Below are 13,281 nucleotides of genomic sequence, written 5' to 3'. Positions count from 1 at the left end.
TTACCCATATAGAAGTTTCATGCTAAAAATATAAATATGTTTAAGAAACATATAACCAAAACTAAAACTGGAAAACCTACAGTTAATGGGAAAACTAGAGATGTTTAGAATTCATTCAGCCTCTTCTAAATTGGCCCCATAAAACACAATCTGAGATGAACTATTGTTTGGATTAAACATGAAATTTTGTGCTTATCTATTTAAACTCCAAGCAAATTAGAAGGAAATACTCTGGTAATTCAATCTTTGAACATTAATTTTTCTGACATTTAATACAGTTAAAATATTCCTTAATCACTGAATTATTAACTTTTATTTGTTAATTTATAACCTGACAATATCAGCTACAGCTGGGTTTATATTTGTTACATCTGCTTCACCAGTTAATGATAGCTAATTACAAATGGTTGTATCAATTTCTGGGAATTTACACAAGCATAGGAATGTCTTAGTCTGTGAGGCAATGAAGAGAATTCTGTGTTGTAATAACTGGTAGGCAGAACAGGAAAAGTGCTTAGTGTCTTCATGGGAGAAGTAGACAATGAGTAAATCCATGTGTTTAAAGCCGGAGGATAATTTGTAAAGGGCTAATGGGAGAAGAATAATAAAAGGGGACTACAGTCAGATTCTACAGGGTTTTCAATTCTAAGCACAAAAAGCTTTTGTTTTGCTTTAGTTTTTATAGAGTGTACATTGGAAGTTTTTGGAGTATAAGAATAAACTTTGGTTCATGTTCTTTATGAATATATAAAGTGCAACTATAAAGTCAAAGAGCCTGGAGGCAGAGGTCTAGTTAAACTATAAAAATTGGTGAGGAAAATAGTGAAGGCATGATATAACACTGATGGCAATGGAAACAAGGCTAGCTCTGCATTCGGCAGCTAGAAACAGAGGAAATAAAGTATCTGATTAAGAACTTGGGGTGCAAGAGGTTTTTCTGTAGGGTAAAACTTTGTGGTATAAACATTTCTGGAACCCTCTTCTTGCTTTGGAATTGGGGGAGATTACATTCAGAGCTTCAGGTAAGGATCTCAGTCACGCAGCTGCTTCTCAGAAATAAACACTACTTTTTTTAGAGAAAAGAACCAAAGGTTTGGCAGAGCATATGCCTCTATGTGTAATTATTACTCATCCCAGTTTTCTTATGGATCTCTACATGCTTCTCCCTCAGAAGATGTACTGAGGTATGCTCATAAGGATTACTCAACAGAAGTCCTACGTGGTACTTCAGTACCAAAGAATAGTAAGATAAAAGTTCCCTACTCTTCCTGGGGTGACTTTGGTTTGAATGATGGCTTGCAGGATTCAATGGATTATAGCTTGGGATAATTTAACTCTGTATAAAATATAGTTTCTTTGAGGAAAAACTTAAGAGGGGGGCATCCATCTTTAATATCTTACAGTGTTAACTGAGATGTTCTTATTTCTTTTCACTTTCATTTTCATATTAGAAAAATTATGGGCACTGCTAACCAACAAACAAACAAAAACAAAGAAAAAAAAACTCAGCTACTTCAAAATTCCTAGGAGTGCCAGAGCCAATGAAAGCTAGAGCCAATGGCTCTCCTAGGAATTTTTAGCTGATGACTAAGAATGATCTGAAATCAAAGTTTAAAATTATCTTATTGCTCACGTGACAGAATACTTAAATACAAGTTGAAAAAGGACAAAAGATAACGTTACCTATGTATCAGACAGCAAATTTTCTCTATCAGTAATTAAAAACAGAGGGATGAAGTAGGCACGTCACTGATCTTCTAAGCTGGTGTCTCCACAGGTTAAGTCTACCAAGAGGCCTTGTCAGTACGCATCTTCCTTTTATGACCATTTTTCACCTTTAGTTCAATTCTTGGTACCTTTGTGTTCACTTCCCTTTAAGCCCATCCAATTCTTCTAAGAAAAGATATACTCATTGATACCAGAATATGAATTCATACCTGTATATTCACCTCTCCCACATATGTTTATAATTTGAGTCTTATTTTTAGTGTTATGCAATGAAAGTGTGGTTTAGGAGAAGCCAAAACATGTGAGAGATTTCCTGGGTAGTAAAAAGAGATTGCTTATGGGATGGAGTTTGGCCTAGTGGTAGAGTGCTTGCCTACCATGCATGAAGACCCAGGTTTGGTTCCTTGGTACCACATATATAGAAAAAAAAAAGCCGCAAGTGGTGCTGAGGCTCAAGTGGTAGAGTTCTGGCCTTAGGAAAAAGCCAAGGACAGTGCTCAGGCCCTGAGCTCAAGCCCAGGACTGGCAAAACAAAACAAAACAAAAATCAACAATGAAAAAAAAAAAAGATTGCTTAAATTATTTCTATTTATTTATTTATTTATTTTCCTGTGGGTCATAGGGCTTGAACTCTGGGCCTGGGCACTTCGCTGAGCTCTTCACCTCAAGGCTACCACACTTCCCCTTTGAGTCACAGTACCACTTCTGGTTTTCTAGTGATTAATTGGAGATAAGAGTCTCATGTTCTTTAGTGCCCAGGCTGGCTTTGAACCAGAATCCTCAGATCCCAGTCTCCTGAGTACCTAGGATTACAGGCGTCAGTCACCACACCTGGCTAATTATTTCTATTTCACAAAAATTTTTTCCCCTATATATTGGTATTCATATATATATATATATATATATATATTGAAACCAATTGGCACCAAGTGTGGTATTTATTCGTCTGTTTTTAATTTAAATTTAATTTTTTTTTTATCAGTCCTGGGGACTGATCTCAGGGCCTGGGCACTGTCCTTGGACACTTTTTGCCTAAGTATGGTATTTAGCAAACATAAATAGTTTACATGATCAAAAAATATAATTCTTTCTCAATAAAAGTTTTAACTTCTGGCCAGGTGCATGGCCTAATGGTAGACTGCTTACCTAGCATGCATGAAGCCCTGGGTTCGATTCCTTGGTTACCACATATACAGAAAAAGCTGGAAGTAGTGCTGTGGCTCAAGTGGCAGAGCACCAGCCTCAAGCAAAAAGTGTCCAAGGACAGTGCCCAGGCCCTGAGTTCAAGCCCCAGGATTGGCAAAAAAAAAAAAAAAGTTAAAAAGTTTAATTTCCTGCAATTTCAGAGGAAAACAAACACTACTTCTTGTATGCTCAGAGGACATATTTTTCTTAGTTCCAAGGACAGAATTGATCCCTTTTAATTCCAAAGAGGTCAGAAACCATAAATGGGTCAATGAACTGGTATGGAAATATAAGTCTATAAATACAGTTCAGCTATGTTCCCATTATACTCTTTAGTAATATGCTACTGGATAAATATCACCCTATTTGTTGCACAACCAAAGAATTTGCTTCTAATTCTGGCTTAGTTCTAACTCTGCTGAAACAAGCTGTTTCAACTTAAATTCTTTCAAAAGAAAATATTGCCATCACAGAGGCACATGCTGATGATGGACTTTGTAAAGGTTTTCTGATGTTTTCACCTATTAACAAATCTCTCAAAGAATGACGTGATTCTCTCTTTACTTAACCCTACACGTCATCTAAATAGATTGTGACATCATTAGAAGGATAGGGATTGATAAGTACTACAACTAACTTATTGCTCACTGATGATGATGGTGCTGTAGAGTAAATTCTCTGGTTCTAGCCCACTGCAGTTGTAGTTGATACTAGCAATTATGCAAACATGTGGAACTGTTTTGAATTTCATGCTGATTTGAAGGGAATTACATTTTTTGGGTTTTCAGTAATAATTTATCTACTGTGTTTCTTTCTTGCTGGCTTTGATTTGATTAGTTTTCTAATTTCTTTTACTATAGTCCAAGGTTCTGTCTTAGATCTATTATTTAACAGTTACAGGATATGTTTTCTTAGACAAAAATGATCCAAATACAAGATTAATGTTATCAAGCATATGTATCAATTGTGTTATTTTACAACAGTGAAATCCAGAGTTCGTAGGGGGAAAATAATGAGAGAATCTGGAAAAAGGTTTTGTGTCCAGCCTGCTAGAGGTCATTATCTCCACACAATCCTTCATGCCCCCTTCTCCAAGTGAAAGTCAGCAAAGAACACAAGGAAAGGTAGATGTGCTTCTTCTCCAGTTCAAATACTGGTTTGGTTTCCCTAGTCACCAAAGCCAACGTGTCAGCACAGTACATCCTATCACTAATGTGACAAAAGATTTTGCCATCAATCTTGAGCAGTCTCTTGGCTTCATTTATTGAACACATTTATTTCAATCTAAATGCACATAAGTTGGGTTTTTCAATCCATTTTGCTATAACTTTGAAGAAATCAATGTTAAAGAACAAGCACGCATTGCTAAATATTCTAGCATAAATATAAATTATTAAATATAGAATTACTAAGCATAATAATTACTAAATCATATTTTGATTGACTGGCCCTTTGAGGTAAAATACTGAAAATTGCATTTTTTTTTTTTGCCAGTCCTGGGCTTGAGCTCAGGGCCTGAGCACTGTCCTTGGACTTTCTCAAGGCTAGAGCTCTACCACTTGAGCCTCAGCACCACTTCTGGCTTTTTTCTATGTATATGGTACCATGGAATCGAACCTGGGTCTTCGTGCATGCTAGGCAAGCACTTTAACCACTAGGCCAAACTCCAGGCCCCTGAAAATTGCATTTTTTAAGTGAATATTTCTCACATAATTTTGATATTTTGATAAGTTTAAGAAAAAAACTCCCTATATAAGTGGCTTACAAAAACATAAATGACTTATGAACAATTTTAAAACAAATACAAAACTGAAATAGAAGTTGAGCCAAGTGGGATATCACTATAATTGCAGCTTATAAGGAAGATGAGATCTGAAGGATCGTGATCTGAGGCCAACGTAGGCAGAATAATTCACTGAAATCCATCTCCAATATGACCAGCAAAAAACAGGGCTGGGGGCTGGGAGTTTGGCCTAGTGGTAGAGTGCTTGCCTAGCATACACGAAGACCTGGGTTCGATTCCTCGGTACCACATACATAGCAAAAAGCCAGAAGTGGTGCTGTGGCTCAAGTGGTAGAGCCCTAACCTTGAGAAAATCCAGGGACAATGCTCAGGCTCTGAGCCCAAGCCCAGGACTGGCAAAAACAAAAACAAAAACAAAAAACAGGGCTAGTGGGACCGGGAGTTTGGGGAGTTTGGCCTAGTGGTAGAGTGCTTGCCTAGCATGCACAAAGACCCAGGTTTGATTCCTTGGTACCACATACATAGAAAAAAGGCTGAAAGCGGTGCTGAGGCTCAGCTGTTAAGAGCTCTAGCCTTGGGAAAGTCCAAGGACAGTGCTCAGGCCCTAAGCTCAAGCCCAGGACTGGCAAAACAAACAAACAAACAAACGAAAAAAGCCTAGGGCTAGAAGCATGGCTCAAGCAGTAGAGTATCAGCCTAGCAAGTGTGAGGCCCTAAGTTCAAATGCTAGTCCTGATTTTAAAAAAGTAAGAGACTGAAATATATTTACAATATTACCTGTGTTATTTCTTTCCTTATAAACAATTCCTCTACAATAAATCTGACTGATGTTACTCCATTTTCAAATGTATTTAAGGAATCATTTTGTGGCTAGATAAAGTCACTAGATATTGTCTATATATAAAACTGCTACCACTTTACAGGAATATTTAAAGTTATTTTAGTATTACAATTAATGCTAGTTTAGTCATCAGAATATTTTTACATATACTTAATACAAATGACAAATACTTTTTTTTTTTTGTCGGTCCTAGGGCATTGATTCTGGGCCTGGGCGTTATCCCTGAGTTCTTCAGTTCAAGATTACCACCCTACCCCTTGAGCCACAATGCCACTTCCACTTTTCTAGTGTTTAATTAGAGATGAGAATCTCACGGTTTTTAATGCCTGGGCTGGCTTTGAACCATGATCCTCAGATCTCAGCCTCCTGAGTAGCTAGGATTACAGGCGTGAGCTACTGCGCCCAGCTCAAACAAATACTTTTTTTTCCCTCATATTTTTTATTGTAATTAATAGAAATGTTATATTCACCAGATAGAAGGTGCATTACTTCACAAACATTGATATCCTTTCTCATGTCTTGGTCCCCATTTCCCTCCCCCCACCCCCACCCTCAAACAAATACTTTTTAAGTGTAAAATGTTAGACCAACAAATTGAGTTTTCCTAGCATAACTACTTTAATTTCCTATTTTAGAATCGAATTAGAAAAATAGCATTTTATTTGTAGTCAAGGCTAAAACAGTGGCTATGGATTAACTGATGAGATATCATTAAGAATTGCAATATCTACTGCAATATCTACTGGCATCAATGAATGAAATAGTCTTCACTCTTAAGGTACTCTTCACAACTAATCTATGCCTTTAATAGCAAGAATGTGACTGAGAAGCTACTGGTGAAATATACCGAATATCTTTCAGTCTTTTCTGACTCTCAGGAGCCACAATAATTCCAAATAAGAAATGATAGTAAAGAAGTAAACCAAGAAACCAGATATCCACATCAAACCAAACAACTTTCACTTCTATACAACAATTAAACATACAATGATACCATCTTAATAGGTGAAAGTATTAGGTAGAAATGGTGATTACATTTTGATGTATTTCTTAGTATAATTTATAATAGTAAAATTTAAGCTCTCAATACAGTTAAATACAGGTAAAGGGGCTATTTTGACTTGGGTCCTTCTTTTGATGACCTTAAGATTATTATCCAAGCATGGAAAATGATGAAATTCTACAATGATGACTGCAAATGGAAGAGGAAAGCATATGTAACAATATTTGGACATCTACTGATGGTTTTTATTTTAGAATGGGGAAATGAAATATTAAATACTAATGATTAAAAATACCAACATTATCACTTTTTTTTTAAAAGTCAGATTATCTTCTGAAAATTTTTTTTGCAAGTAGAGGAAAGTTTATTGGGGATGCTCTCGAGTGAACCCCCTGGGTGAACCCAGAAAGGTTGCAGCAGGTATGGTTGCAGAATGCATTTATGGCTGTAGTAAGAGAGGAACTGTTAATCAATAGACATTCTTACATGGGGCAGTTCTGGATCAGTGCACCTGAGGCTCTTCTGAAATTTTTGGTAAATTTCTTTTTAGGTTGCTAAAAGACAATTCTGTTAATTCTATATTATTAATATTATTTTTGGTAGTGGGCTTGAACTCTGGGCGTGGGCACTGTCCTTGAGCTTCTCAGCTCCAGGCTAGCTAGCTCTCTATCAGTTTGAACTACAGCACCACTGAAGATGAAGGTTTCACAGACTTTCCTGCCTGGGCTGGCTTTGAACTGCAATCCTCAGATCTCAGCTTCCTGAGTGGCTAGAATTACAGGCACGGGACACTAGTGCTTGGCTTAACTCTAAATTATTATTTTTTTGTGCCAGTCCTGGGCTTGAGCTCAGGGCCTGAGCACTGTCCTTGGACTTCCTCAAGGCTAGAGCTCTACCACTTGAGCCTCAGCACCACTTCCGGCTTTTTGCTATGTATGTGGTACCAAGGAATTGAACCCGGGTCTGCGTGCATGCTAGGCAAGCACTTTAACCACTAGGCCAAACTCCTGGCCCTAAAATTTTACTGTGGATTTAGTCAGAAAGTGATAATCACATGCAAAGTTTAGGATACATAATACCTACATCACTTCAAATAGTACTTTCACAAAAATTCCAATACATTATCATTTCTACTCCAGCAAAAAAATACCCCCCTAACTTTTCTCATACATTCATTTTCAAAATGAGTGGAGTTTGAAACCATCTTAGATTTCAACTCCTTACACTTTGGCCTCAACATCTTTTAAAAGTTGAAGAAGTAAGAGAAATAAGTAATTGTGACAGAAATAGTTTGGATTATTACTTGTCCAGTTTATGTAGAGTGTTTGCTGCATTCTCCCATATTTTGTTGAAAGATGCTAGAGTTGATATGGTTAAAGTGGTATATATCAATGATACATACAACACCAATGAGAGTAAGAAAGGACAGATGCAGTTATATGGGAATCAGCTAGAAAGAATGAAAAGAGGCCGGGAGTTTGGCCTAGTGGTTAAAGTGCTTGCCTAGCATGCATGAAGACCCGGGTTCGATTCCTCGGTACCACATACATAGAAAAAAGCCGGAAGTGGTGCTGAGGCTCAAGTGGTAGAGCTCTAGCCTTGAGAAAGTCCAAGGACAGTGCTCAGGCCCTGAGCTCAAGCCCAGGACTGGCAAAAAAATAAATAAATAAATAAATAAATAAATAAATAAAATAAAGTCTTAAAAAAAAAAAAAGAATGAAAAGAAATGCTTCCAAGAACTCAACAAAGAAACCATTTCACTTGACTTGTATTTCTTTTTTTTTGTCCACAAGGACACAATCTGAGATGGTCAGTGATCATGTGCAGTATAAATATGAGTTATTTTTCTTGGCTAGATGTGAAAATTAAAAGGTTTGAAATATTTTTCTATGTTACAACTAATTTGAGACATTAAATCATTTTAGAGGTAGTAGAGTGCACATTTACAATCCCAGCTATTCGGGAAGCAGAAGCAGGCTAGCATGGGTAACATAGGAAGAACTTTGTCTTACAAACAAAGAAACAAGTCCCCAAACAAGCAAATAAGCAAACACAAAACACACAAAGAATAAAACAAACTAATTCAGAAAAGAAGCCAAGAAGAAGAAAAACAATCTAGAGGCTAGAAAATACAAACCATCATCAATTGGCCATGGAGGAAAAAGAACAAATATGCAAAAGACTGAACATAGTTAAGTGCCCGATAAAGTGTCTTATTCACAAATTAACAGTTACGATGCTTAAAGAAGAATGGCAAATCTGGCCTTTTGAAAGAAAGCACCTCATTCCTTATGCAACAGTAAGAAACATTCAGAAAAGCTAGGCCCATTCCCTGGCTTGCAAGCAATTGAACATGAGTTAATACAGTTTACCAGGGGGTCTCACATGTGTGTCAGGATGCAAAGAGAATCTGGGAAGATTTACAAAACTAAGGGCATACACATGTATGAATGAACAAATGACAGTACCTGAAGAAATGGGATCTGTAATGTGAATGAAATTCTGGATAGGAAAATGGAAGATATAAGAGCACAGGTGTTGTTCTCAAAAAAAGAAAAAAAAACACAAAAGTAAACATCTGATTATTAATAGAGTTGAAACTGAGAGTTTCTCTTGGGTTGAGTTCCTGTATATTATTTAATATTTGGATGATATAAGGAATGCCATGGTGTTTACATAAGCTTGAAGATTTGAGAACTTCACATTTAATGATAAGAACAGAAAGCTCAGTTTGCTGCTTAAGAAAAAGGCCAGGTTCAAAATATATAGATTCCAATGGCTATTAAAAATATTGATAATATAAGTGGAAAGAAAGTAGCCAAATAATATTACAAGTGAAAATTCTCAAACACAGGAAAAGAATAGCTAATTTGTTGGGTGTCATAAATATTAACATGCTAAGGTATAATTTATGCCAATTTACAATCGTGATTAGGGAGGCTAAGCTAAAAGTTTAAAAGTTGGGATAAGCAAGACAAATAAGGATTATACATAAAGACTGAAACTTAAGCAAAAAAAATGGATGGTGACAAGCTGATTGTGATGTAATTTTCATATTTTGCAGATTCAATATAAGATACCTGAATGTCACTTCTAAAAATGCTTAACACAGTTTGAATTAAGAAGTGCAATTCAATGTTTTTTAAGCAACTGTATATTAATTCCCTGGAGGTTTTTTCCAAGATATATAGGTGATTAAACTGAATAAAGTCAGAATGTAATCTTTTCTCCATTTTTTTTTTTTTTTTTTTGCCAGTCCTGAGCTTGAGCTCAGGGCCTGAGTACTTGCCTTTGGGCTTTCTCAGGCTAGCATTCTACCACTTGAGCCACAGCACAACTTCTGGCTTTTTCTACATATGTGGTACCAAGCAATCGAACCCAGGTCTTCAAGCATACTAGGCAAGCACTCTACCACTGGGCCAAACTCCTGGCCCTCTCCACTTATATATTTTTATATATATTTTTTATTTTAATTAATAGAAGGGTTACATGATATTTGCCAGATAAATGGTGCATTAATTCCCATACATTGATACCCTTTCACATGTCTTGGTCCCCATTTCCCTTCCCCACCCCTCATCTTGTTTTCCCCCTCCACTTATATTTTTAAAACTAATTTTACTATTTCTTCATCTAGAAAATCATGTCTTGAATGTATCCACCAATATATCAAGTCTGGATGCTTGGCAGTCAAAGGGATGAGATAAATCTGTCCATGACTTACTCAGCCTTTCATCATTTATTCAAGTCATGGTGACTGTCATTACTATATAAATAGGCTCTTTCATTGCCATATCCTGCTAAATTTACAACTTTAGCAGGCAATGGCTAATGATAGAAAGCATGATAAAGGACACTGAGTTAAATGAGTTTTTATAAGAAGTATAAAATCGGCCAGGAGGGTGGCCTAGTGGTAGAGTACTCACCTAGCATGTTCAATTCCTTGGTACCACATACCAGAGGCGGTGCTGTGGCTCAAGTGGCAGAGCACTAGCCTTGAGCAAAATGTATCCAATGTCAGTGCCCAGGCCCTGAGTTTAAGCCACAGGACTCGGGGGCGGGGGAGGAGAAATATACAATAAAAATCTAAGTTCATTTGTTTTTATTGAGCTACATTTGAAATTCACAGCTCATCTTAGATCAATAAGATCTCTGCCTAGAATCAAGTTTGGCAATAAATACTTTAAAAATATTAGTTAAAGGTAGCCAACGGCTGATGACTCATGCCTATAATCCTAGCTACTCAAGAGGTTGTATCTAAGGAATGCCATCCAAAGTCTACCTGGGAAGTAAAGTCCATGGGATTATTATCTCCAATTTACCAGAAAAAAAGCCAAAAGTAGACCTGCAGCTTAAGTGGTAGAATGCTAGCTAGAGCATGAGAAGCTCAGAGACAGAGCCCAAGCCCAGAGTCAAGCTTCAGGACTGGCAGTAAATAAGTAAAATAAAAATACAACTGGTTGGCCGGGTGCGAGTGCAGTGGCTCATACCTGTAATCCTAGCTACTCAAGATGCTGAGATCTGAGGATCAAGGTTCAAAACCAGCCCAGGCCCAAAAGGACCTCTCTTATCTCCAATTAACCTCTAGAAAACAGGAAGTAGGGCTTGGCTCAAGGGTAGGGTGGTAGCCTTGAGCTGAAGAGCTCAGGGACAGGGCCCAGGCCGAGTTCAAGCCCCATATAACTGGGTAAGTCATATCTGTAGAAATATTTGCTATTTCTGTTCCTCCATTCTAGAATTAAGAAACCAGGACTGGTTTTCTTCATTAAGGAGGTAATTAATTATCTCTACCACTTAACCTGAGCTCCTGGTCCATTTTTCATAATCTATATCCTAAAGTCACAATTATACATCTTAGTCTGTTTCTAGATGAGCAGCCATGAAACTTGGTTGGGTGAGCTCTGACTAATGATACGCCTGGCACATTAGGAAAAATCTTCTGTGTGTAGACAATTAATAATCCATTTGCTCAGTTACTATGACAGGAATAGCAATTTTGTTATTCAAACAAGAAACCTGCAGTAAAAAAAACAAATCAGTGAGAATACAGACTGAAAACATATTGTCCTTAAATTATGTGAATATTTTGGAAAGTGGTCTTTTTTTTTTTTTTAAACCAGTCCTGGGCTTGAACTCGGGGTCAGAGCACTGTCCTTGGACTATCTGAAGGCTAGAGCTCTACCACTTGAGCCACAACACCAGTTCTGGCTTTTTCTATGTATGTGATACTGAGGAATCGAACCTGGGTCTTCGTGCATGGTAGGCAAGTACTCTACCACTAGGCCACACCCCTGTTCCTGGAAAGTAGCAAGTAGCATTTATATATAATTTTCACTTAGCATTTTCTTGACATTTTGTTGGGCACAGACATGTACGTATATGTGCATATATGTACCTGTCTATATATCTAGGTACATGTACACACATAATGGAATTTTATGTAGCCATCAGGAAGAATAAAATTATGTCATTTGCAGGGAAATAGATGGATCTGGAAAAGTATCATTGAGCAATGTAAATCAGACCCAGAAAGACAAAGAGTGTACATTTTCTCTCATGTGTATCTTAGACCCAAAGTACAACCTCCCATATTAATGCACACAGAGTCATGTGCATACATATATATGTATATACATGTGTGTATATATGCATATATATATATAATTTACTTGAGTAAAGTATGGTAATACTTAAGTGAAACTTCATGGATTAGTAAACCTTTCAAACAATTACCAAATGCTTTACAAAAAATGACTATCAGGAAGTTGAAACAAGATTTTAAGAATGACAGCTACTGTGGGGGCTGTTGAACAAAAAATGGAGTAGGACAAATATAGCACGATACTCAATGTATCATAGATACTCAATGTATCTATGTGAAAAATATAGAATGAGTCTGGAGGGGAGAGGACAGTCTGGAGGGGAGAGGACAGAATGGAGGAGAAGGATGGAAAGGAGGCTGGTCAAGAAGCACGGGCCTCCTAGATGGATATGTTGTAATTCCTGTAGAGAAATTTTTATAATAACTTTCAGTACAGTTATCTTTTTCTACCAAATAAAAGTCTCATCATTTTGCACTTGAATGACTTTCTTGTATAACTGTGTATGTTAAGACTGATGGCGGGGGGGGGGAGGGGAGGAGTGTTTCTCACATTGCTTGCACAAATTAATAATTGTACAGCTTATAATGCAACAAATAAAAGCATGGTCTTTCTTGGATAACCTGCAAGGTTGAGTCAGTAATCGAAATATCTTTCTGTGATTCCTTGCAGATATCATGGAAATCAGGACAGTGGCAGTTGGAATTGTGGCAATCAAAGGGGTGGAGAGCGAATACTATCTTGCAATGAACAAGGAAGGAAAACTCTATGCAAAGGTATTCATCTGCTGATGGCTTAGAGTTAACTTTTCAAACTTGTTTTTCTCAAAAACATTTTGCCTTTTCGAAAGCAAAACTGGAATCAATTTCTTTCCAATGGTATAATTTAATGATTTCATTAAAGTTTTATACCCAAGCAGTAAGAAAAAAAATGTTTTCTTGGTGACTTTAGACAGATTGCTTAAGCTGTCTGGACTTCAGTTTCTTAATCTGTAAAATGAGCTGCAATATCTGACTTCTAAGGATTCTTCCAGCTCTAAAGTCCCATGTGCATTTTAGATGAAATCTAAATTTTGCATCTGTCAGTATTAAAGCTTTTTGTTCACCCAATTTGCACATCACTGACATGAAAATTTTTGGGAAAAAATCCTTAAGTGTTCAATTCATTTATCACCTCCATT

General features: G+C 36.9%; 2 protein-coding genes across 2 annotated transcripts in view; one reads left to right on the top strand and one right to left on the bottom strand.

Annotated features, from left to right (window-relative positions):
• The window catches only part of Fam227b (family with sequence similarity 227 member B), a 122,538-nt gene that overhangs the window by 75,271 nt on the left and 33,986 nt on the right, over positions 1-13,281 (bottom strand). The gene's annotated exons all lie outside the window — the stretch shown is intronic.
• The window catches only part of Fgf7 (fibroblast growth factor 7), a 53,782-nt gene that overhangs the window by 36,074 nt on the left and 4,427 nt on the right, over positions 1-13,281 (top strand). Inside the window, exon 3 of the mRNA XM_090358442.1 lies at positions 12,774-12,877. Within this exon, the coding sequence (XP_090214568.1) occupies positions 12,774-12,877 (104 nt within the window). The remainder of the gene's footprint in view (positions 1-12,773; positions 12,878-13,281) is intronic.

The sequence above is a fragment of the Megascapheus bottae genome, chromosome 25 (assembly GCF_031878675.1).
Source record: "Megascapheus bottae isolate mThoBot1 chromosome 25, mThoBot2.hap1, whole genome shotgun sequence".
NCBI classification, from domain to species: Eukaryota; Metazoa; Chordata; class Mammalia; order Rodentia; family Geomyidae; genus Megascapheus; species Megascapheus bottae.
This window is presented reverse-complemented; position numbering and strand designations above follow the sequence as displayed.